The following is a 26,613-nucleotide window of genomic DNA, read 5'->3' as shown; positions in this document are numbered from 1 at the left end:
CGCAGGCTCTTATAGCACCGATGACATGGGGCGGAGAAGCTTTCATCAGCCGCGGTGATTTGCTAGCGGCAATTTAATTCATTTTCTATCAAAAGAAAACAATTTGCTCATCATTTGCCCTTTGCTTTGAGGCAGCTCCTCCCGGCGTTCCCTTGAGGTCATTCGGGATAATGTCTTGGATTGAGAAGTTGCACTCTTAAAAAAAAAAGAACCACGCCAAACGATTCATTCTGTGTTCTGCTCCACATCTCCCTCAAATCGGGATTACAAAAAATGAATCGTAAAGTCTGCCTGCCAACGAGCGCAGAAACGAGACGACCCCTTGAGGAGATCCAGAACAGATCTTCACGCTCGACGTTGGGCTGGTGGTGATGGAGGAGGAGGGTGGTGGTGGCGGGGTACTCACTACCGCTGTACTTGGGGACCCAGCGGACAGCGGGGGGCAGGCCGTTGATGTTGAAGTGCTTGCCGTCGAAGTGGGAACACTGCTCCTCGCGGAAGTCTTTCCTCCCACGCGGACACGGCTCCGTGTTGCACGAGCGGAACTTCATCCTGCGACCCACGCAGAACTTGCCTCCATTTCTGGGCCTGGACATAAAAATGAAGTAGAATATTAATACTGATTACAACATTTTTAAGTAAGGGGGAACATCTGAGATATTGCCCCAGTAAATGGTAAATGGACTGCATTTAAGCAGCGCTTGTCTAAAGAGTAGCCACTTAAAGCGCTTTACAATATTACCTAGCATTCACCCATTCATACACACATTCACACACCAACGGCGCTGTCAAACATGCAAGGCGACAGCCAGTTCGTCGGGAGCAGTTAGGGAGTTAGGGAGTTAGGGAAAGGTGTCTAGCGCAAGGAAACCTCGACACTCTAGGAGGAGCCAGGGATCAGCGGTTACCAGCCAACCTGCTCTACCTCCTGAGCCACATGCCACCCAGGGAGGTTGAATCCCTAACTACGAATGGTAGCACTCACACATTGTGTTTTCCACAGAGAGCATTCGTCAAGTTTTTACACAAACAAAAAGTCAACCTTGACTGCCATCGAATGTGGGTCAAGACCACCTCTCTCCTTGTGTTTGTGGGAGAAAATAGCTCTGGAGGACGGCCCCCTTTGGCTTCACTGAGGCTCATTGGATGTGATCGTCAGCCTCATTACTCCCTCTGGGCTGTTTGTGGTTATTATTGGTGAGCAGCTTTACTTTGATTATTGTGGCCGTTTGTTTGGTCTCATTAGAGTTGAACCCAGGACAGGTTAATGCTGACGTGCACACGCCGCCTGTGTTTGTGTGTGTGTGTGTGTGTGTGTTTACATGCGAGTAAGTCTGCAATGATAAGTCAACTCATCAAATAAAATATTGTTAATAGATTCATTGTTTTTGGTTCTTCGACCAAATTACATTACTTTACATTACCAAATGTAAAAATTATCAAAATATCAAACAAGTGCCCCTTAATGTTATTAAATTATTATTAAATAAGAATATTTATCAATTTGAATAATTGTCTTTTTCTGGGCCTCTAAAACAGGCACAATTAAGACATCATTTTGGACTCTGGTCAATTGCGATGGTGATTGCTATTATTAATTACATTTTACATGATCGACTATGAAAGATATTGTTAGTTGCAGCCATACATGTGAGTGGTTGAGTGTCTGTGTGTGTGTGTGTGTGTGTGTGTTTGTGTGAGTGTGTGTGAGTGTGTGTGTGTGTGTGTGTGTGCGTGTGTGTGTGTGTGTGTGTGCGATGCGATGCGTGCGCAAGGATTCATTTGTATGAGAGTGCCCATGCATGTGTGTGTGTGTGCGTCAGTGTAGGTACGCGTGTGTGTTTAAGGTATGTGTGTTGGTTTGCATGCATGCGCGTGTGTGTGTGCATTTTTGTGTATGTGTGCATTTGTATGTGTATGTGTGCGTGTGTGTGTATGTGTATGTGTGTTTGTGTGTGTATGTGATTTGTGTGTGTTTGGGTATGTATACACGCGTACGTGCGTGCGTGCGTGTATGTATATGTTTATGTGTGTGTATTTATGCGTGTGCGTGTGTGTGTGTGTGTGTGTGTGCTTCATCCTCACTCAGGCTTGTTGCAGTCTCTGCTGGTGCTCCTGGTCCCTCCCCCACAGGAGCGGGAACACACACTGTAGGGCCCCCAGGGGCCCCAGTCCCCGTTGACCGGCCGCAGGTCCAGCTCTCTGTTCACGCAAATCCCGTGTCTGCAGTACTGCAATGGAAGATGAAAGAGCCACACACACATGCGCCCACGCACACGCACACACACAACCAACGCACAGACACACACAGAAAGACGCATGGACAGAGACAGACAAAACACAAACATTCACACACGTGCACACAGACATAAACAAAACCATGATGTTAAAGGCCTGTGACATCTTCTCACCTTTGACGGCGACTGGAAGCCCCTCACACACACACACACACATCAAGCATCAAGCATGCACACACACACACACACACACACACACACAGCTGCAACTGTTGTTTCGCCCTAACTCCTTAATCCCCTGTTTAGATGTAAAACTATATTCCTAAAGAAATGGTAATCCTGCTATCGTTTACACTAAGAATGTTTCCAACTCCTCCAGCTGTGGAAAGACCGAGACAAGCGACAACGAGAGACAATCTGAGAGAGAGAGAGACAGAGAGAGAGAGACAGAGAGAGAGAGCGAGAGACAGAGAGAGACAGAGAGAGAGACAGAGAGAGAGAGACAGAGAGAGACAGAGAGAGAGAGAGAGAGACAGAGAGAGAGAGAGAGAGAGAGAGACAGAGAGAGACAGAGAGAGAGCGAGAGAGAGAGACAGAGAGAGAGAGAGAGAGAGGGAGGACACAGAGACATAAAAGAACAAAGGACAACATTTGTTGCGAAGGAATAAACCTAAAAGGGGGCAAAATTGTACAACCTTGAATCAAGTCTTGTATTTTCTAATAACATGAGGAGGGGAGGGAGGTTAAGGCTTTTCTAGCGAGGTGGACCCGGTTCAGACCCCCTCCCCCCCCCCGATCCCCTGCCTGCCAAGGATTGTTTGAGGAGCATAAAGCGCAGCGGGCCAGCGCTTCCCCATGGGCCGCGTCACCCGATCTGCCCCTGGTCCGCTGAGATAAGCGCGGGGTCCTCTTTCCTCCGCGGGGCCGCGGGACAACACGGCGTCTGTGTGCCGGTACACCATGGCCCCCGGCCGCCTGGCCGCGCTGCCGGCCTCACGGAGCACCGCCATAAGGGAACCCTGGAGCCGCCGCAGCGACACCGAGTCCAGACCCCGCGCCGACATCGGCGGCAATGTCAAGTTTACATTTAGGGCATACAGCCTTAAATGTACGCTTTCGTCCAAAGCGACAAGCATTCACACACTGACGGGGGGGGTCAAACCTGCATGGCGACTGCCAGCTCATCAGGAGCGGTTGGGGTTAGGTGTCTTGCTCAGGGACGGCTCTGCGCTCAGCTAGGAGGAGCCGGGGACCGAACTAGCAACCTTCTGGTTACAAGTCAACCCGCTCTACCTCCTACGCTGAGCCGGCCCATGTTGCCCTCACGCACATTCCTCCGTCCTCAGCTCAGAACCTGAGTGCTCTCCCCTTCCAGGGGGTGTGTAGCACTGTGTCTCGGTGACCGCGTTCTGGCTTTGGCCTTGGTTTCGAACCTTATCGGACGGTATCAAAATGTCAGGTGGAACTCTGGGACTTTCCAGTGCGGAACAAGGAAATAATATGGTATTGATTCAATTGGCATTTCGGTGTCTCCATTCTGGAGCGGGGCATTTTCCATCTCTTTGTTTCAGAAATGGAAATTTGGATGGGTGTGGTCTTTTCGAGGGGGTGCACCCCCACCCAGATATTAAACAGAACTCTCAGAATGTCTCTGTGTCCTCTCTCTCTCTCTCTCTCTCTCTCTCTCTCTCTCTCTCTCTCTCTCTCTCTCTCTCTCTCGCTCTCTCTCTCAACACCAGGAGGGATATCAATCAGAGAGTTCATCCCGTGGGGTAATGGCATTGCATGTCGATGCCTTCTGGGAAATACAACAACACAACACAACGCACAAGCCCCCTTTGAACCCATGAGAACAACTGCCACACACACACACACACAGCGATGGAAAACCCGGCCAACCAACGCCAGCGTTTGCTCGGTTTCCTCCACGCTGGAGAGGGCTGAACTTCTGAGGATAGAGTGGGAAGTCTATTCAACGCGACGGACAGGTGTTAACAGCTGTGGGCTAAGGACTAAAAAAGCTACTAACAGTTTTCTAATCCAGACACGATTTCAGGCACAGAAAAACCGGGGCCTTTTCCCTCACTGGAAAGTTGAGGAATGTGCTAGAACACACATCGCACATGAGTGGATGAATATGGCTTCCATGAGGCGATACGGAGGGGGGGGGGGAGAACGTAGCTGGGGATGAGTCACTTTCCCGCCCCCGAGCTCTGTGCTCGAGAAGCAAAGGACAAACCGGACGCTGAAAAGATCTTTCATTTCAACACTCCCCCGTTGGCCCACTGTCCAACCCTGCTCTGTCTTCACCCTCGCCCGATGGCATCATTGTCACCCCGCTCACCCTCAAGGGGGGAGGCCGTTACCCATCGTCACCACCACTCCGAGCTGCCCAGGGACCACTGCGGTGGCACTCCCGCTGTAGGTCGGAGGGACCGGGCAGATCAGACACAAGGCTTTCACAGATGGGAGCGCCGTAGACCCTCCTGTAAGCCTATGAGGCATTCCCCATCCATCCAGCCAGCACACAAGCTCACACACACTATCAGGACCTCCCCCTCTCTCTCTCTGGAACCCTCAGTCTACGGTCGTTTTGTTCTGGTTGAAAGGCTGATGCGGGTGAAAAGGAGAAGGAAGGAGAGAGGAAGAGAAAACATCTGTGTGTTGGAGTGTGTGTGTCTGGGTGTGTATCAGGGTGTGTGTGTGTGTGTGTGTGTGTGTTTAATACTCTGTACTCAGGCTATTTGCGTGTGTGTTTGTTTGCGTGAAGAGTGGCGAGTGTGAATACAACACTTTGTCTGCTTATTTGTGTGTGTGTGTGTGTGTGTGTGTGTGTGTGTGTGTGTGTGTGTGTGTGTGTGTGTGTGTGTGTGTGTGTGTGTCTGTGTGTGTGTTTTTGAGAACACGTGTTAGTGCAAGGGCTGGTAAATGCAAATCTAACATTGTGTATCCTGATGCTTATTTATGCATTTATGCGTGAAGTGAGAGAGGTGAAAGGTCAGAGAGACCAAGAGAGAGACAGAGACAGAGAGAGGGAGACAGAGAGAGAGAGCCAGAGGGAGAGAGTGAGGCAGAGAGAGAGAGAGAGGGAGACAAGAGAGAGAGAACCAGAGGGAGAGACAGAGACAGAGACAGCTAGATACAGAGACAGAGAGAGCCAGAGGGAGACAGAGACAGAGACAGAGAGAGATAGAGACAGAGACAGAGAGAGATAGAGACAGAGAGAGCCAGAGGGAGAGACATGTTTTGGAGCATCTGGGGGGCCACTCTTATTCCTCTCCCTCTCTACAAAACACAAACACTGTGGCCTTGGAAAGACACTGATTCGAGAGGCGGGGCGAAGCTCAATAAGGATTTAACGTCTCGCGGCAGAACCCCGCCTTCAGCTTATTTGACTGTCAAGATTTGCCATCAATTGGGAATGCGGTGAGACATTTGAAGGCCCTGTGAGGGGGAACCTGCCCAGCTGTCAGAGACATGTGTTTTAAATAAGTGGCTCACACACACTGACTCACCGACAAACTGTAACGTGTTCACATGTGTGTGTGCACTCACGGACAACACACACGCACACGCACACACACACACACGCACACACAAAAACAAACACACACACACATTCACACAGATAAACAAACACCGGCATGGGCACACATGCAAACACGTGCATATATTCACACAGACAGACAGACACACAGAAACAAACATTGACATGGGAACACACACAGACTCAAACAAACTTGCCGACGCTCACACACAAACACACCAGTACTTCACCCCCTAGAACACACACAGACACACACACACACACACACCATCAAACCACCATCAAACACGGCCTGCGGAGCAGAGTTTAGTCTGCTCAGCGAGACGTGGAGATGAGGAACAGAGCTCCGACGGCAGCAGCAGCACACGGGGAGATAGGAGCACGTCAGGACGGCCGAGGGCAGCATCTGCTCCGAGCTCCACAGTCCAGCCCTGTAATTGCCGGTAAGCTCCCCCAGAATGGACCAAGACCATAGATCACCGCAGGAATGACAGGGCAGGGGGACATAGTTTAAAGAAGCCCTCCGCTCTCTCATTTTAACACGGCCATTTCCAAAAGGAATCACCTTTCATGTCCCTGTCTCCCACTCATCGGCCGCCCGGAGGAGGGGGGGGGGGGGTCAAAGTTGACTCAGACCACGAGGACCACAAGGGGTTAACTAACTCTCTCCTGCGGTGTCAGTCGTCCCGTCCGTCCCGTCCGTCACACCCCCCCCCCCCGTCCTTATGGTGTGTTCCTGAATCCTCGAACGCCAGACTTCCGAGTCGAAAGTCGAAGATCACCCAGCATTCTTGCGGCATTTCTCGAAGGCACGCCCCCTTTTTCTCTTCATCTCTCGAAAATCTGAGAGTAGACCGAGGGCAGTGATGACGCTCTCAACAAAATGGCTGCGTCCATTTGGAGATTATTTTTTGTATTTGTACCACGCAGGTCATTTTAATGTCGATATTAAGTGCTCTTAAACACTTGATTACATTGCTAATTTATTCCGGTCACCAATTTATACATTGCATGGTCTTGCTGTGCGTGCAATACAATGTAAAGTTGTGTTGTTTGTTTTCGGGCTGGTTTGCTAAAGGGGCTAATGTAGCTTACAAAAAACAACGACTAGCCGATTTCATGCCACAATCACAAAGACGAACAGGAACGCTATGAATGCTCCGAGACCGGAAGTGACGTCAAACATGCAACTCGGAAGGCTGGCGTCTGAGGCTTCAGGAACACACCATTAACGTCCTACCTCTCATCTCTCAGGTTCCTCGTGCTGCAGAGTGGGGATAAGTGTTTAACTTTAACCGGAATTTATAGCGCCCGGAATAGGAATTTCGGCACCAAACTTTTTCGAGACCTAAGATGCCTAACTCTGAACATTTTGAAATCCTTTTACCGCTCAGAGATCGAGCTATGGGCCGCTAAATAAAAAAAATAATAATACACAACCCCTAGAATAACAATAGGTACAACAAATACACTGTGAATACTTAATAAAAATAGAAAAATATATAAAATCAATTATTTGTTTTACTCGGAGCCAGTCACCTCTGTTTCTGCCCCTATAGTTAAAGCAACGCAGGCCATAGAGAGAAGGTAGGAAGTGAAGAAACACCAAAACAACAGGTGGCTGGATAGACCTTTAAACGATGAAACTGAACTACCTCTCCTTCCCGCTTCTTCCATGTCCTTTACTGTACTCCCACCTTCATCCTTATCTTTGACATTTCCCTCTTCCTCTCCCCTCTCTCCCCCTCCATCTTGCTTCTACCATGTCTCTCTACAGCTGCAGGTTGGCATTAGTAAGTGGATGGGTAGTCTGGGCCATTTCAGACTCACACACACACACACACACACACACACACACAAACAAGTGGCTTACAATGGCGTCTCTACCAGATGACGTGATTGGCTGAACCGCAGGTGTCCGATGACAAGCCAAATGATGAGCAGCGAGCATCAATTAGCCCCTCGTTCGTTTATATCTCCCACACATCCCTTCTGTGATCATTCGAAAATGCCGCCATCCTGGTTCTCATCATCCACTCCACTAGTCCTGTTCTGAATGAGAGATCCACGTGCGTGCGGACGTGTCATACCGCTGGCGTCTGTGTGAACGCTGTAACAACACCCCTCTTGTTAGCCCCTGAATCCACCCAATACGCCTGCGATGACGGCGAATCAAAGTGGCAACATCCTGCAAATATACTGAGACCAGCCAGGAGGGAGACCGATACCTTCCTCACAATGCACAGTTCCAGAGAGCAGGGGCACACACACACACATGTACACACATGCGCACACACACATGCGCACACACACACAGCAGTCCTGTCAGGCTGCCAACAGACTCCAGATCTGTCCTGGCTCCGTTGTTCAAGGCTTCTCTATCTCTTTCTCTTCTTCCCTCTAATTGGCCAGAAGCAAGGAGGAATGTTCTGGAAAGGAAATCTTTAAAACAGCGATCTCTGCTCATGGGTATTATTCAGTCATTTAATGAGGCTGCCATCTGAAAAGTGAAAAAACGGAGTGCCTTGAAAGCAAACCTAGACATGTGATTACTCACTGGAGGTAATATCCCAGTTTGTGTATAAATGGGCCAAATGGGGATGTTTTTATGAAAGCCCTCTCTCTCTTTTTATCCCTTGTTTAGGAGCATAGGGACCTTTCAAAGAACCCCGCCGACACACACACAAACACACACACGCACACACACACACACACACACACACAGACACACACACACACTTTGACTTGGCGGGCTCCTGACCCATCTGGCTGGCCCCTCATATGTGTGTGAATGTCACACACACATAAACACACACATATACACATTTCCTCCGGTACAACATGCACATTAAACGTTTATAGTCACACCAGTCTAGTTGCAATCACACACAAAATTGTGCATAGACTTCACTTTCATTGAGAATTGTGCACACATAATTGTGCACAAAGACACTTCCAAGAGTACACACACAAGTGCACACACAAGTTCACACACACACCCCCCCCATCCTTCCATGGCCCTTTTGAAGATAGAGGGGGGGAGAGAGAGAGAGAGAGAGAGAGAGAGAGAGAGAGAGAGAGAGGAGAAGAAGAAAGGGGAGAAGTGTGGGGCTGATGGGGGACAGGTCAGTGGGGGTGGTGGCGGTATTTATAGACAACAAGGGGAGGGATGCCCTCGTTAGTTCACGCCCCACCAGGCCAGATGACAGACGCGCCGCAGAGAGCGATGTGACCGAATTACTCACTCCAGCGCCCCACAAGGGGGCCCTGGGAGAGGGAGAGAGAGAGAGAGAGAGAGAGAACAAGTGAGAGAGAGAGAGAGAGAGAACAAGTGAGCGAGAGAGAGAACGAGTGACAGAGAGAGAGAGAGAGAGAGAGAGAGAGAATCATAGAGAGAGCAAGTGAGAGAACCATAGAGAGATATAGAGAAACATAGAGAGCGAGAGAGAACCATAGAGAGAGAGAGAGAGAGAGAGAGAGAGAGAGAGAGAGAGAGTGAGTACCGATTATGAACCTTTCCAATCGGTGCCCAGTGGCCTATTTACCAGAGTTGTTTACAAAAAGCTTTCTATTTCCCCTCCCTCCGTGACTGTGATGAAGTCACAACTACGCTTCAACAAAAAAAACACCACCAAAAGAAAGAGAGATGACGGGGTTAGGGATGGAGAAGAGAGGGGTGGGGGGGGGGGTTTGCCCTTCAAAAAACAATTCTTAATACGCATGCACACTGCCCCATCAGACACCGATTCGACATGTGCCAACACAAACACTAACCTACGACAACAACAACAACAACAGACAACTACTACCAACAGGTAAAGCCCACTGGCCTGCTGTTCGGGGCTTGGTGGTCATGTGGTGGCACAGTGTTGCCAACACCTTTAGCATCTTGTACACAACTATTCCTAGGAAGGGGTGACGCTTCCACGGTAGTGCGTGGACACCCCTGTCAGACTACGGCGGATGAGGCCCTTATAGACCACGTCAGCTCCGGTTCCTAAGGAGGCAGCCCCATGGCTAGTTGGCTTCCCCTTGTGCAGAGGCCTTGCTCTTAATCCCCCTCCTCAGGGTCTGACAGAGAGCACTGGAGGGCCAGCCGCACACCTCTGAGGCCGGGACCCGACCCCTCCCCATCTTAAACACCGACCCAAACCTCATGACTCTCTGCTGCAAAGATTCAGAGATAGGTGGAAGGCGTCATGTCTGACGACGTGGGTCTGTGGGGCGATGGCAGCAAGTAGAGAAGAGCGAGAGATGGACAGAGAGATAGAGAGAGGGATGCTTGGAGAAGATGACACACTCGTGTTAATGCGGAAAGGTGAATAGAGGAAAAGCCGCAAAAGAGAAGAAAGCTCAAGAAAGGGGGATTGAATTGGACTGAAAGATCAGAAGGATTGAAAGTGATATGGATTAACAATATAGAGCCCCCCCGACAGCTCAAGGCTTTATACGTGAACCAATGAGAGAGGGGAAGTGCTGTTTCCTGTTGTGATGCATAATAAGGCAGTCCCTCCAGAAAAATGTGGCGTTTTTTTGTGATTGTTGCGGCCAAGAATCCTTGATTATGCGGCACGTTTTCTTAAAAAATGCGATGAAATATGCGGCATAATTATGCTCTTTTATGCGATGAAATTGCGGGAACTTGCAAAAATTGCGGGAACTTGCGTAAAAATGCGGGAACTTGCGAAAAATGCAGCTTTTCGATGATGTTCACGTCGCGTAATTACGTCACTTCATAACGTTCCCATTGCAACAGGGGGAAATGGCTGCTCTTGTTTGAAGTAAACGCAACATTTTTCACCTTTCTGCTAAGATATATGTGACTTTTTTGCAACGAAAATGCGGGGATTATGAAATGGCACTTTCCATGGCCCTTTTGAAGATAGAGGGGGGAGAGAGAGAGAGAGAGAGAGAGAGAGAGAGAGAGAGAGAGAGAGAGAGAGAGAGAGAGAGAGGGAGAGAGAGAGAGGAGAAGAAGAAAGGGGAGAAGTGTGGGGCTGATGGGGGACAGGTCAGTGGGAGTGGTGGAAAGTAAAAAGTGTGGCATATTTGAAAAATGCGGCCCCCGCATGAATATGGGGACTTTGGCTGATTATGCGTTGAAGTATGCGATCGCATAATCGCGTTTTTCTGGAGGGACTGATAAGGGTTCCGTCTCTCTCGCGCCGTCTCTCTCTCTCAGAGTCGTGACGTTGCCGGTGTAGGAGAAGGAGCTACAGGCGCAGGTGGAGAAGGGAGGAGGATAGAAGGAGAAGGAGGTGGATGAGAAGGAGAAGGAGGCTGTGTGGGTCTGGTACAATTCCCATCCTGGTCATGCTCCAGGTCATTGAGCAAGGTATCCAAAAGTCAATTTGGAAAAAAATCAATGTGTTCCTATGAGGCCAAGAATGCATTGTATAACCTTTATCAGTTCCATCAAACCTGACACATTACTACCCACGATAATATTTGCTCTCATAATCTCCTACCATAGCCCACGTTAATGTAGGTACTTTTTAACAACCGGCCAGGAATGCTACAACCAATCTCGTTGTACTCTCCCTCACTCTCTCTCCCTTTCTCTCCCTGGGATGGCCAGTTAATGACTTGAGATTCATGATGTGTGAGTTTCATGGGAACTGCAGTCCAAGGGCCTTGACTGTACTGTGAGTTAATGTGGCCGCCGTCGTGGTTGGATTAAGGTGTTACTTCTCCCCGGTTAACCTCTCTCATTTGGACCAGGGGGAGGCCGATGGCAGAACCACCTAACCTGCAGAGTGATGGCCGGAGCGTGACCGGTGAAGGATGCAGTTTGTTTGAACCCGGTATGTAAAAACACTCCCTGAGGTTAGAAGGTCCACAAAGACAAATCGAGGAGGGCCTCTCTCTCTTTCTCTAACTCCCCCCACCTCCCTCCTCCCTCCTCCCCCTCCGCTCCATCAGCTCAGCAGGATCACTGATGTTGAGTTCTTTTGTGTGACGGGTTAGGCCGGCCCAGCTCGGAGCTCCGTTACTCCCTGACCAGTGACCCGGGCACCACCTCTTAAAGAGGTTTTAGGGTCACGGGTTCACCGCAAGGTGACTCAACTGTGAACGCAGGCCGGCGTCCTCTTTCAAAGAGACCCCCACCTCCTCCGACTCTTTTTTTTCTTCCCCTCTCAAGATACCCTCTCTCTAACTCGATCTCCGCCTTTGCTTTCAATACCTCCCCACCCCCCGTTCTCTCCTGCCGGCGGTATCGTCAGAGGTTGACCCGCCGTCTTAGCACTAATTAGCATAGCATCCCGGAGCGAGGAGAACAGGAAGGCTAATGGTGGTGGGGGGGGTTAAGTGGGTGGGGGGGTAACAAGGCTGGAGGCGGGGGGTCTCTAAAGCCTCAGGTTGCCATCCGTAGCCATCACCTGACCGCCTTTTCATGGGTAGCCGGGGCCAGAATGCAGACAGTCTGGAGTAATGCATGTATCCTGACTCGTGGACTATATAGGGGATGGTGGGGGGGCTGCAGGATTCAAAGCCATCCACGTGAGGTGTGTCTCCGTGTTCTGTCTGCAGTTTGCTGGGTTTTGTTATGTGATCTCTGACACAGACGCAGGTTTTGTCAGGATCGGACGTGAATAACGCACGTAATCAGACCAGATCTAACCTGTTTCTTTGTACGGGGAAACCCTGATGAGAATAATGATTATTTTCAATTACTTATTATTTTCAAGCAAAAGTCACCACAAATGGTGAATTATTGATCTGAAAATAGTTCATAATATATCAGTTAGGATTTGACGATCAGTCGACTTTTGATTTTGCCTGAGGATTCAGATTAAATTAGGCAAAATGTAAATCAGGGAATATTCCTTTTGTTGCTCTTGGTTCGGTTAAATAAAGTTTTCTTTTAATGTATATATGATCGCCAACGGCAGCCACTTCCAACAACATGATTGTGTTCAGTTGTCACTGTACTGAAAATATGTGTTTGCTATGCACTGCTGTTTTAAATGTTACGTGAAAGTACCATTCACTAATAATGTTAATATCCCAGTTTAAGACTTTATTAAACGTTTTTATGTGACACTTTTAGGGCAGTTCCAGCCCCCATTCCGCTGACGATTTGTATGCTCGTAAAGATTCAATGTCCTCTTGGCTTTCCTGGTCTGTCTACGTCTTTGTATGAGTATAGAGGACCACAGAAAAAAAATAAACCCCCAAAAGCCACAAGGGGGAAAGAATTAACCCTGGAGGAAGGGTCTTTGCTCGGTTGGGACAGCAGACAAGGGAAGCAGTCCATTTCAGTTCAAAGTAAGCGCATACATGAAACTGTGTCTCAGGACCAGCAGAGGACCATAGCGCGGGTCTGTTTTCTTACCATTTCGTCCCCACACTCTGTGCCGTCGGCCGGGGGCATGTGTTGTGTCCGACACCCTTTGTGGTCCCCCTCTGCACTCGTGCACCACAGCCTCTTGCATTGTATCTGTTGAATAGGTTAAAGTGATAAGCATCTACGTTATACATGACATGGCATCAGGGGGCAGGACAGTGCGGTAACGGCAAGGACTGAAATCCCAGCTGCATTCTTGAGCTGGATGAGTAGCCGAGTAAGAAATGTAATCTAAGACAGCTTAAGCAGTTATTATGAATACATACACAGGGGATAAAAACGCCTTTTTAACATTCATCATTGAGCCAGGCATGAAATGACCTCACCGTCACAGGGTACAGACCCAGGTACAGTCATTCTAACGTTGACCGTAAATCGAGTGTGTAACCGCCCTGAAAGCCACCAGAAATCCAGACACCAGCATTAACAGCCACCTGTGCCGCCATTACGAGCGCTATCGGGGTTAGCCGCACGTTACCCTAACAGTTTGCTGGCGAGGGGCCAACGAATGGCGGCGACCACAACTAACAAGGGGGGCTCCTTTTCTTCTTCTTCTCTTTGTTTTGTGTCGGGGATGTTCAACAATGCGTCCACCGAGACAGCTCATTAAAGCAGAACAAAGCTAATTTACTTATAAAAATGATGCCCCCCCCTGGTTCGCGGTGAAAAGGAGTACTGATTAAAAGCAGCAGGTAATGTGTGTGACTTCATCATTACAGGCTCTTGGCGGTGGAAGAGCCACATGAGTTAAGAGGAGGGCTTTGACGTGTGGTTACGGCGAGTCATACAAAGCGTCTGAACGTGCTGGGATCAAACACTCAGGATGTGCCGTGTGTACACTACACGCCGTTGTTCAAGGGTGGGATGAAAGTAGGTGAAACCCTGGGTACTCCGAGACCCCTTCCCCCATGGGAATGTTCCAGGGTTTGGATGGGCCTGTGAAGAGGTTCCATGGTGATCCGATCCCATTTACCCCGACTCGTCTGATACAAACTACACAGACACCAGATGGTGTATAAGCACCTTTCTTAACGTATTTACAAACTTCATTGACAGAAATATGGCCTACTGCTCTTTTAATGACTGCTTTGGAGAAAAATGTCTGCTAAATGGTAAATAGTACTATCAGAAATATTTCCTGGAGGCAACAGAGTCATGGTGGCTCATAATCATTGGATTCTGCCTTTTTTATTCTCGCTTTGACCCACTTACCATGTATGGGCAGACTTGGGAACCAGGTCCGAACATCAGTTCACACTGTCTGTTGGCGTTGTAGAGTTGACCGGGAAGAAGAGTGGGCATCTCGTACATCCTAGCTGTGGGCTCGTCCAGCAGACACTCCCCATATCCAGTGCTGAATGGACAGGAAAGAAAGAAGATTCGTTATTTTAAAGCGAGGAAAATGTACACCGTCATGATGTGGGAACCATCGTACATTCAAACAGGCCATCAGTACCATTGGGAGAGTTATTTTAGAAATACATACAATTTTGTGTATAATAACTGTTCGATCAATGTAAGTATACAGACTAAGTAGTGGCCCAATCAGTTAGCTGGCTATGTGCCTTGTAGTTGTGGTTTACCATTAGTGGTCTACTTGTTTATAAACCTGCTAGTAACTGCTTGCCATCGTGTGTTATCTGATCTTCTTTATGTGGGTGGTCCACAAAGCTGACAACAACAAAAATGATGCCATTTCCTTTCAAGGTTTCTTTTCAGGTAATGTCAGTGATAGGTGAGCCAATTGCCAGAAAGTCAACATAACCCACCGTTCACGCAGACGGATGGATCTACATGTTGACCTGTGTGTTTCTACCTCAATAGCCGTGTTTTTGTTTCTCCGCTCAGAAAGGAAACAAGCGCTTCATGAGCCATAAAGAAGCCCTGATTATATTACATCAATCTGAAGCCATCTTAGACCATAATGAAACATTGTACAGGTCTATCGGCCGCACCCAACCTCCAGACATCCTGACGGAGACAACAAAAGCACAGCTGGATTGAATGTATGCACAGATAGCTTGGGTGAGCTTTAAAACAAATCCCACACAAAGCCCAGTCAAACACCATTAGTCTAGTCTTCAAGTCTTGTTTTATTTGCCTTTGCCTCGCCAAAAAGGAAACCAAGGGATAAGACGTGTATAGATGTTTATTTACAGATGTCTGGGCCACTTCAACAAATTCTGCATGGGATAGGGCCGCAACAAAACACCTGTCCCATACAGCGTCAGTTGATGTTGCGAAGGGCCGTAATTACCTGTCATCAGGCACAGTCAATGTTTTTCAGATCTTTTCAACTCATACCTGCTCTGCTTGTTGTGTTTTTTCTTTTTTTTAGGATAAGAGAGAAAAAAATGGCGCTCAAAAAAGGGCCAGGGTAGCTGGGAAATATGCTATAGGGGCCGTGAACCTGGTGCAGGAGAGACGCAGTCGTTGAAAGGAATGAACTCGCCCGTGGAGCCATCATAAAGACAGTCCCATACACGGAGCGTCTCTCACCAGCTGGTCATCTGTCTCATCAAGTACAGAGCAGGGCCAACCTGATGGCGGCATTATTAAATCCAGGACAGATGGGACGGCAAAGGAGAATGCGGTTGTTTTTTTTAAATATTGTGGAGATACACCCCCTTTTCCCTCACCCCCTTTCTCTCCCCCGTTTGGGTATTTGGAGACCCGAAGGTGAAAGCGGCTTGGCCAACGGAGAAGACTCCACACGTGGAAACGTTCGGGAGACTACTGAGACTTCTTTAAAGTGGATTCATCTACGAAGACGCGAGTTTGTGCAATGATAGAGGGGAAGGAGCGGCCATGTTTTACCACTGATGGTGGAATTTGCGGTAAGATGGCAGTACGCTGTGGTGTAAAGAAACAAAAGGAAGTTGTTTTGGGGGAATGGGACTTCCAACTTCTTAACAAGACCGCTTGTGAGCTACATGAGTGTGCGTCAAGCAAATGCTGATTGGTTGAGCCAACACAGAAATAGGAAAAAACTGCGCAAGCAATGTAGATTTCAAAAGGATGTTTCAGGGCACTTCTAACTGACCTTTTAAGGTTAGTTAAGGGATCGGATGTAAATAAAACCCACTGTTAAAGGAGTACTAATTGTACCAGCTGTGGTATCATTTAGTAGAAAAAAAAAAAATCTCGTTCTCGGGCAGCGTAGCACTGATTTATGAGGGTATAGTCGTTTGTGAGCTGCGGGCCTTGGCATCACATTGGAAAATGATAGGGATCGGTAACTACTAATGATTATGTGGCTTTTAACACCCAATCCACGCACAATTAGTGGGGTGGTGGCAGTCAGGATTTTCATTTTATTTTATATTAGGGTTTCTGTGGCTTAAATCCTTTTGGCGGGAGGCCAAGGTAGCGAATGAATGGTCTCTTTATGTCGCGGTTCTGACAAATTCACATCACACAAAGGCAGGACGCTTTTCATCAACTTTTCAAGTGTGAGAGCCATTTTCACATTATTACACCGATACTGAGATCATAGGATAGGCGGTGGTGGTGGTGGCGGTGGTGGAGGAGGAGCAGAGGAAGAGGAGGCAGAGGAGGAGGTGAAGGAGGTGGAGGAGAGGGACACGACGGCTTTCTGAAAAGGGAAGGTGTGTCGATTGAAGATGAGGATCAGGCACCCAAATTGCCGGTGGAGCCGGCATCGGCTGGAGTGCTCTCTGGGGAGAATGGGCAGCCCGATCAGAGATATACTTGACCGGGTCAGCCCTAGCCTCCAGAAGTAGGGGCTGGCTACCTGGCTGATGTGTTTCTCATTGTTTCCTTGGGAGACAAAAACTTCAAACCAAACAATTGCTACACTCTCAAGGGCCCTTTTCTCCCCACTGGTGCTCCCTGCTTGAGGCGGCAACCAAAAACAATCTTTTTACTCCCATAGGGAACATTACTTGAAGGGTAATGGGAAGAACACATTTTGATATCAAATATGTCAAAATGGCCCGAAATGGTTCCAAGATGTGAATGCTTGGATGAGAAGAGGATCTGATTCTAATGAATGGTGGCATGTGTGACGGATTGATCGCTCTGTTTATTTCACAAATCCCAAGCATGTTCCGACATTCAAAGGGCTTTGTACGTTCTTCCTAAAGCTACGATTAGCGAACCGGCTCCCACCCAGTAAAACCCTGCAACTCCTTCTGTACATGCGTTGTCCATCAACATCGCTACGCCTCAATTAAAAAGAAGGTCCCAGTCATCCCGGGATTGGATTAGCCACACATTACAAAACATCTCCCCCTCGCACACGAGGCCACCACTGTTAATACAAAGCAGACCGCGGATAATGACAAGATTCAAGGAGACGCCGATTTCCCCCCCGGCCGAGCTCATCGGGTTGTAGTCGTCATCGGAAAGTATGCAACGCGTAACCTTAAAGCCCCAACGAGAGGCGATGCCTGGCGCTGCTGCTGCTCCCAGGATGCATCTGGGCAACAACGCACCTCATTGTGGAGGCCTCTACAATCAACAGAGGACGGGAGTAGTGAGAGAGCGTGAGTGGGGGTGCTGGTGGGGTCACTTGTGGGGTTGGTGGTGGGGTGCTGGTGTAAGAGATCAAAGGGTCAAGTCAAGGGAAGATTTAATTAGATCTGACATTTCGCCATCTCAAAAGGGAAATCCTTCCCCTGGGTCCATGTTCCTCGGCACCGTTCTAAAGAGGGTGCACGGCGGGGTTGCCCTGCGTTACAGATTCTGGCGAGCGAAGGCACTGCACTGACTTTAATGACTGTTTGCCAACCATTGAGGGACAGAGGGAGAGAGACAGATAGAAAGAGACAAAGAGACAGAGAGACAGCGAGAGAGAGAAAGAGAGAGAGACAGAGAGAGAGAGAGAGAGAGAGAGAGAGAGAGACAGAGACAGAGACAGAGAGACAGAGACAGAGAGTCAGGCTCTTGTTCAGTGGTGAGAGAGAGAGACGAGGGGAGGTTGTGGGTGTGTAAGGGGTGAGTGGTGGTGGGTTCAATCGCTCAGGTCAGCTGTGGAGGACCCCTGGATTCAAACAGGAAATAGTGTCTCAGCTCCGGGGCAATAACAACTCAACATAGTTTACACTGAGTTGACCTATATACATGGAGCTGCGCGAGAACAGAGTGCCTTGGCTCATAGGTGGAAGAACCGCGGATAAACAAACGGCGCCGTGGAGCAGGCGTCCACATGGCAGGACGGAGGATCGCGATTGAATTAGGCCGCCACTTTTCTCTCTTCCGTCAGTACAGAGAAGATAGCATCATGAAGATGATGCAAGCGTTTTCCTTGGAAATTCACTTTCACACTTCATTTCAGCAAGTAGACACATTCTCGCTTACTGAATTAATGCATCTCTCACTTCCGATTCAAAAGCATCTTGTTCAATTGGTTCAAACGTGTTGGGAGTGTGATTTTCCTCACTTGTGTTTGTCTTCTTATCTGCCTTCTTTTTGCCCTTACTCATGAACATGAAATACATTTGTGAACAGAGGCAGAGGTGCTGCTGCAGGTACCTACTCCAGAAACTCGGTGATGTACTTGCGGCTGCACTTGGACCAGAACCAGGGGCTGGTGTCGTAGTTGAGCGTGGGCGCCATGACGTGGAACTGGTGCTTGACGCCCGCCTCCTTGCACTTTGGGTTGTCATCATGGGGCATGTTGAACCTGGACGAGAGACATACACATTGTAGGGGGGAGAGAGAGAAAGAGAGTGTGGGTGACTGAGTGACTGAGTGAGTGAGTAAGAGAGAGAGAGAGAGAGAAGAAGGAACACACACACAAAGTGTTACGAGCTGCTTAGTGGATCAGTCATAGTGAGCAGGATAAGTGTCAAGGGGTTTATAATCTGCCAATTTTAACAAGGGATTAAACTGGACCAACCCCTTTGGATGACCAGCACGCACAGATGCAGGCGCCAAACTGCATGAAAAGCGGAATTTAAGCACACACACAATAATGGAACACACACAATTACACACAAACCACACAGAACAGACACACGCACAAGAAACACACACGGAGCCACATGAAAAAAGGTTCCTCCACGGACACATGTACAACATCAAGTGCGAACTGCATCCGCAACTCTGCGACTCCTCATCCCAATAGGGTTCAGATGAGCTTAACCCGACTGCTATGAGAGGATTATACGTTAAAGACCACCTGATGAATCAAACTGACCAGCATATTCTCTCCATCGTCCCGCCAATATAGTGAGACCCACCTCTGGCTCACCTCCAGGAGGTCAGGGGTCACCGGCTCACATTTTCTCAGGGCTTAACGCTGAGGGAGGGAGTGGTGGAGGGAGGGGGGAGTCAGGGGGCGGGGGGGGGGAGAACGCCATGTGCTCAGAGACCCATATGGAGCTGCGATGTAAAAAACATGCTAAAGCAACCAAAGTACTCGCTTTCCCGGCTGCACATCAGTGTATTCTTCCCAGATGAACAGCAAGTGCAGAAGACTGTGTCTATGTGCAGAATGGAGCTTTATCATTGCAGATGTATGGCTCTGAGCTGCGGTTTGGCATATATATGATACATGGGGAGAAACGGGTGGATCACAGACTCCTGCAGGGAATAGAAACACACACACACACACGTGGTATAGTTTGTGTAGTGTTTAAAGGGCAGAGCTTCAGGCAAGGGGGGTGGGGGTGGGGCTAAGGGTCATGACAGGACCACAACATAAACAAGGTCCATCAGAACTGGCATGTGTCGACCCCACGTGAGGCCCTGAGGCAGAGATTGGCTGAGCCCCAGCCTATTTACAACCTGCACTACTCAGTCCTCCTGATGGGGGAGAGCTAGTAATACAGGCACTAAACTGACCCCAGATAGGTGCAGTACCACGACGGTGGAGGTAACATCTAGACAGGACCAGGATAAGGAATTGGACGGGTTGTATGTTCTGATACAGAAATAAGCACAATTATTTCATTCAGAAATGAGGTAAAAAATGTAACAACACTACCACCTCCATGAGGAAAAGCTATAGGGACTATCCATGAAAAAAAGCTTTATTGACACAAGAGACAACAACAATTGCAAATTTGAATTCTTCCCATCCGCATCGACGGATGCCTTCAAACTAACTTATAATCACTAACTGTCATCCCTCAACACACATCTCTCTTCCCCGACCACCACCAGCACCACAACAACAATAACAACAAACAGCTTTGCAGTCAAAACCCTCCTGCACTGATGTCTTCAAATAGAGAACACGGTGGTCCCCTGATGACAACAACAACAGATACAACTTCCCTGAAATGCAGTAAATTACCCTATGAGCATGGTGCTCAGCAGAGCCTGAACCATGACGAAGACGTCGGGATATCCTGCGATCATAAATAAGAGGAATGGCCAGTTCTGTGAGGCCCGTGGGGGAACCTCTGCCGTCGGCACTGCTGGAGTGAGAGTGAGAGCTCTAGTTCCAACCAAGGGACATCCAATACAAACCACTGATTGGGGATTTAAAAAAAGAAAGGCCACGATAAAACGTCGCACTGGGTTGTATTTCTTTGCAAAGTGTCGCTAGCGGTCTGAGTTTCAGCAACACGATAGCCTCGTTTGCCGCTCCCCAGAAGTCAATCTAATCGGATGGGGAGATTTAACGGAATTTGCCGTCAATTAAGTTTTGGAATGCAGCCTTCTTCCAAAGCTGTCAATGGGCCCGAATGTCGTAACAAAATGTGTGTGGGAGGCGGATTACGTCTTAAGGCAATCTAAGACCTTTGATTGCGAGGGGCGTGACAATTTACGACGTGTTGCCTTTTACACCTTAACGACTCTGCCGCACTCTCAAATCCCCCAAACCCATTACACATTACATATTCCTCACAGTCAGCGGAGAAGGGCCTCCCTTCCATTAGTCAGAGTCTTTATTTCTCTAAACATGCGGCTCTCAGTACCTGACACTGGCATCCCCAGAGGGGCTAAACACTCACAAGCGCTCCCGCCGTCGAAACGCAGGCGATTAACAACGCCAAGAAGCGGAGCCAACTGGCTGTACAGCTCTGTTTGTCCTGCGGCCCTGAAACAGAGCTACGCGGGGGAGGTTTGACAGAGAGGGAGGGAGGTGGCCTTCCACTCTCCCTGGGCCAAGAAGGGCCTTTCTCCTGCTAGCCGGCCGCTGCCTCGGTCCAAACACTTCACTGGAGCAGTGTGTGAGCGGGGCAGCGTAGGAAGCAGAATTACTCTCATTCTTAGCCAGTGGCTCACAGTGCCGGCCGTGACACTGGGCCCATTTACCAGGCAGGCCACTTGGAAAGAGAGGAAAAAAGCCAGACGCAGAACTGGCTCTCGCTTTGACACCCGCATGGTGCGAGGGATGGAGCCAGGAAGGGAAAAAAGGAACAAACAGGGGAGAAAAAGGAATGACAGCATACAGTTGAGGAAAAAAGAGTCGTACAACATCCGCTTTAGTGGATTAGGAGTGTTGATCTACTAAAAAGGAGGTCCACTTCAAATGAACCCTTCAACATGTGAAAGAAACGTGTTGGAACTGAAAAGAAAGCAACAAAACAAAAGAACGACTCGTACCCCTGAAGAGTTAGGAAATAAAAAGGACGATGTCATTTTCATAAGTGCTGCTTTGATTTACAAAGGGTACACTATTCTGTCAACGGAACACAGGGATCTAGATGTTTATAATAGCAGTGTTTGGAAAGGATTTTAAGGATTCATATGTTGTGACTTTATTATGTGTTCACAAAGCAGGTCATTCATTCATTCATTCTGTCAAACCATATGATCTATTTAAAATGTTTATTTCTGTGGTAACATTCTCTTGGAAACACCTTTCGAAGGAGAGATGCGTCATGCCATCACAGGCTTATTGCACAGTGTGCTACGACCACAGATTGACAGGCCTGCGTTTACTGATGCAGGGGTGGTGTTATCTCTCTTTGAAAGTGATAGCGTCTGCAACAGGGCTAGGGCCAGCTCAGCTCCTGAATGCTCATGTCTTAGCTCCTGGTGATTAAACCACGTGAAAAGAAAAAATGAAAAAATAACCGCCGAATTATGACGCCATGTTTACTTACAGACGACACAGACCTTCAAAACATGGGAATGCGAGCGTTCTTCTTCGAAACCACATCAGAGAACACATTGGTTTTCTCTTTTCATGTTTTTTGCGGCTAAAACCGCTAGTGGCTCCAGACAGAGCTATGACACCAATAGGGTTAACTCTCCTGGGGCAATACAGTAAGGCATTAAGGTCATCATGATATTAAAAACACACACACACACACACACACAAATCACTTCATTACGTTTTGCACCTGCTTCTCCCGAGCTTCGCATTTTCTTGATAAGAGGGCTTTGTTGGGTTGGGGGCAAATGTGGATGAGGAAGGGTGGTGGTGGTGGTGGTGGTAGGACGGGTTGGTGGTGGTTTCGGTGTGTGTGTGTGTATGTGCGTGCGTGCGTGCGTGCGTGCGTGCGTGCGTGCGTGCGTGTGTGTGTGTGTGTGCGCGTGTGTACCATGTCAACACTTACACATGGCCCAGCTCATGAGCGATGGTGAAGGAGGCACTGAGGCCGTTCTCCTCGCTGATGGAGCAGCTCCGGAACGGGTCGCACATGGTGCCTAGCTCCGCTAGTCCTGTTGGTTAACACACACACACACACACACACACACACACACACACACACAGACCCACACGCACACACACGCACACACACACACAGACGCACACACACACACACACACACACACACATACACACACACACACACACACACCAGAATCATAGGACTGGTTGAATAAGAAAGCACTGTTCTGGAGGTGATTAAATCATTCAAACCCACAACTTGTGTGCCGTGTCAGAGAGATTAGCATGGCTGCCAGTCCCCCCCTAGTCCCCACTGCTCTGTCCCCATTATATTATTAGCTGACAAAAAGAGCAGAATGCATGAGCCTTGAGCCACAGAGGGGAAAGTTAATTGAGGTTGACTGGAGGCAAAAGACTATACGACGATGAAAGGAGGAAAAAAAATAGTTCACCTAATGTGTCGCATTTGTCCTTTGCTCGGCAGATGTCTTCCCTGAAACAGAGCACAAAAACACAAATCACATGAATCCCTCCCCTGGGGTGAAGAAACCCAGAAGGACACGTGTCTGCATGATGTTTCTCTTTTGTATTTCTTCTCTTTTGACTTACTTCTACATGGGGTGGATCCAAGACATCCGTGGATGGTGGGTCAAGGGGTAAGGGGTAAGGGGAGGGTATCATTGGTGTATGGTGGGGGTGAGCTCGGAGGGTGATGGAGTGAGAGCTGGAGGGTCACCTGGTGATAAGGAGGGCGGTGTCGTGGTGGGATGGGTGGCTGTCGTCAGGAACATTCTGGGCCTGCTGCCACACGCAGAAGTTGTGGAGGGTCTGGGCGGCGTTGAAGTTCACCGTTGGTCCTTCCTGCGATGAAGGGAGAAGAAGATGAAGATGACGAGCTTGGGAACGTTGGGTCAGCAGGGTTACCTCTTAACTACAGCCCCGGGTTTACTAAGTTGAACGTTTAACTCAGTACCTGGGATAATCACTTTAGGACATCACTGGAAATGTTAGACCTTGTTCTAGATATTCTAATAAATCCATATGCTCGCCACTTTTCAATTGCAAATACCCACCCAAACACAAAACATCTTAACAAGTGACGCGCCCCCACTCCTACACACTATCACTCCATCAAAGACAGAAGTTAAGGTGTTTTATAGTATGCCGTACTATAATTCTACATTAAAAGAAAATCCACCACTTTCAAGCCAGGGAGCCATGTCAGCGTTTTGCCGCTTGCAGGTGGCGAAGCCATCAACACATTGCAACATTTCTCCTCTCCGCTTTCGAATGCAGGCCTCTCCGGAGACGTAGGACCGTACAAGGCAGGCTCTGTGTCCTCCTCTCCCCCCGCCTCCTCCCCAGAGAGAGAAGGGAAATGAAACCCACCACCAGCTATAGGGACACCTGCGGTGACGTCAGGCAGCGAGCTAGGAGAGAACCCTACCACACTGAGGGGGGAGGGGGGGGGGGTTCCCAGGTGAGCTCACCTGTTCATTGTGGATAATGACGAGCTTGACAATCACAATGTTGATGAGGTTGCCCACGCTGGGGTCCCGGTACACAGCTGCTACCTGTAATCACACAACACACACACAAGAAGAAATGCAAACCTCCGCCGGGCTGTAACAAGGCATGCATTGAGGGTTGTTTTGATGGAGCTGTGGTTTGGATTGGAAAGCCTGGACTGATGACCGAGGGTGTTTGGTTGAAACAACAAACCTATGTGATAATAACATGTATTATCATAATTTAGTTTTTTTGTCAACATACTATATCAGCCTTTTTTTTTTTTAAGTTACCACGTTCATTTCCCTTAACAATTAAGCTTTTTGTTTGTTAAACCATAGACCATCATAAGTTTTTTTACCATGGATTTTGTGACAAAATCTCTTCCCTCTCTACGCTAGCTTATTGATGGCTCACTCATCCAATCCAGCCAGACCTCTTCAGAGCCCATTGACTAGACTCTAAACGTCAGCAGGATACCTGGAGCCATGCATGACCCGAACCCTCTGACAGACCCTCATTAGCCCACCACAAACACTTAGCTCCTATTAGCCCCCCAGCTCATAAGGCCTGCATGAGAGAAGGGGAGAGGCTAGAAGACACAGCTACCTTTACTAGCTTGGCATCTAGAGGACATGTTGTGTGTGTCCTCGTGCACCAGTGTGTGAATTCATTTAGGTCGGTCCTTGATCCTGGTCTGAGCTGGAACAGCCTCACACAGTGAGGGACCAAATTACAAGTTCTGGAAACCCACAGGAATGTCCACAGCAGGCGCACACACGCATGCAAGTGCGCGAACACACACACATACAAACACATACACACACACACACACACCACACAAACGTACACATTTTCTCACCCTACAACACGTGTTGCTGGTAGGGTGAATTTAAATGACATGACATCATTCTCATCTTTATATCAGGGACCTAAAAGTTTGTCGTGTGAAAGCCCCCCCCCCCCCCCCCCCCCAGACCCCCGACTGGCAGGGGGTTATGTGGTAACCATGGCGATGCTGGACCAGGCTTGGCAGACTTCCCTGTTCCGTTCAAAAGTGATTCCTGTTAATTTGGTCGAATAGTGGGCACTTCCAATGGATTAAAGTCTGCAAGTTATGAAAGAGAGCGTAGCGTGTGCGCGTGTGGCGTGTGTGTGTGCGTGTGTGTGTGTTTGTGTTTGTGTGTGTGCGTGCGTGTGTGTATTTAGTGGACGCCTGTGGATGGATAAAGGTGTACATTTTTCATAAGCACGTAAACATTACCAAAGGTGGTGGTAAATTTAGGGGTAAAATACGCAAATGTTGTCATGTTTTCTCCTAACCGGCGAGTTGTGTTGGGTTGTGTGTGTTGTGTGGGCTGTACGTTTGGACATGTATGGGTCAGACCAAGATCCGGATGGTTCACTCAAAATAATGGGGAGCGCTCTATAGCACATCTTATTTTTCCCCGCCAGTATAAGGGATATTTTTTTAAATGGGGAAACTTTAAAATTAAATGATTTTAACATTCTTCTTAAACTGTCAATCCTAGTGGAGGACAGGGTTTAATTGAATGATTGATTGGCTTTACGGCTAATCGCTTTTTACAAACGACACCCGACTGTGATACTAACGTAGAGTTCTTAAGGCTATCAAGATTGGTGAAGGGGTTTACTCTCTGCCTCAAGCTCCCCCTTCTCTCTCTGTCTGCATCTCTCTCCCCTAATCACTTCCTCTCCCCCTCTCTGTCTCTCTCTGTCCTCCCCTCTCTCCCCTTCTCCCTCTGTCTCTCTCTCTCGCTGTCTGTCCTCCCCTCTCTCCCTTTCTCCCTCTGTCTCTCTCTCTCGCTGTCTGTCCTCCCCTCTCTCCCTTTCTCCGTCTGTCTCTATCTCTCTCGCTGTCTGTCCTCCCCTCTCTCCCCTTCTCCCTCTGTCTCTCTCTCTCGCTGTCTGTCCTCCCCTCTCTCCCCTTCTCAGTCAGTCAAGCTCTCTCTCTCTCTCTCTCTCTCTCTCTCTCTCTCTCTCTCTCTCTCTCTCTCTCCCTTCCTCCCTCTCTTCCTCTCTCTGACATTGAGCTCACCATAAGTTTAGGTTGAGTCAGACGTTGTCATCTTACTGCTAAGATTGTAATCAATATGGGAACCTGATAGGTTATGGCATTTAAGTAAACAGCACAAAGACTTTGGTTGCTTTGGGACAAACAAATGACTTGGACTAGGACTCTCCTTATCAGAATAATTACAAAATGATCCCTAACAGGATTATCAGTGAAAATAAAGCAACACAACTCTAGACCATGATCACAGATCTATTGAGTAGCCAAAATCCAGCTCTCAAAATCACTTCCATGTGCGTGCAATAATAATATAAATCATAATAATGATAGTATCATGCTACTTTTACTACACACAATATAAGCACTATTACAACCCACTTCTAAGACTATAACATTAGG

At 48.5% G+C, this 26,613-nt stretch overlaps 1 protein-coding gene across 1 annotated transcript in view; it reads right to left on the bottom strand.

The window, feature by feature from the left end:
- LOC307080909 (A disintegrin and metalloproteinase with thrombospondin motifs 20) overlaps window positions 1-26,613 on the bottom strand; it is a gene marked incomplete at both ends in the record, with an annotated part of 89,405 nt that overhangs the window by 48,583 nt on the left and 14,209 nt on the right. Inside the window, 9 exons of the mRNA XM_079743874.1 lie at window positions 407-588; window positions 2,086-2,231; window positions 13,121-13,225; window positions 14,345-14,486; window positions 18,633-18,779; window positions 22,615-22,720; window positions 23,123-23,163; window positions 23,407-23,531; window positions 24,161-24,244. Coding sequence (XP_079600000.1) covers window positions 407-588; window positions 2,086-2,231; window positions 13,121-13,225; window positions 14,345-14,486; window positions 18,633-18,779; window positions 22,615-22,720; window positions 23,123-23,163; window positions 23,407-23,531; window positions 24,161-24,244 — 1,078 coding nt within the window. The remainder of the gene's footprint in view (window positions 1-406; window positions 589-2,085; window positions 2,232-13,120; window positions 13,226-14,344; window positions 14,487-18,632; window positions 18,780-22,614; window positions 22,721-23,122; window positions 23,164-23,406; window positions 23,532-24,160; window positions 24,245-26,613) is intronic.

Source organism: Pollachius pollachius, assembly GCF_949987615.1.
Source record: "Pollachius pollachius genome assembly, chromosome: 9".
Taxonomy (NCBI): Eukaryota; Metazoa; Chordata; class Actinopteri; order Gadiformes; family Gadidae; genus Pollachius; species Pollachius pollachius.
This window is presented reverse-complemented; position numbering and strand designations above follow the sequence as displayed.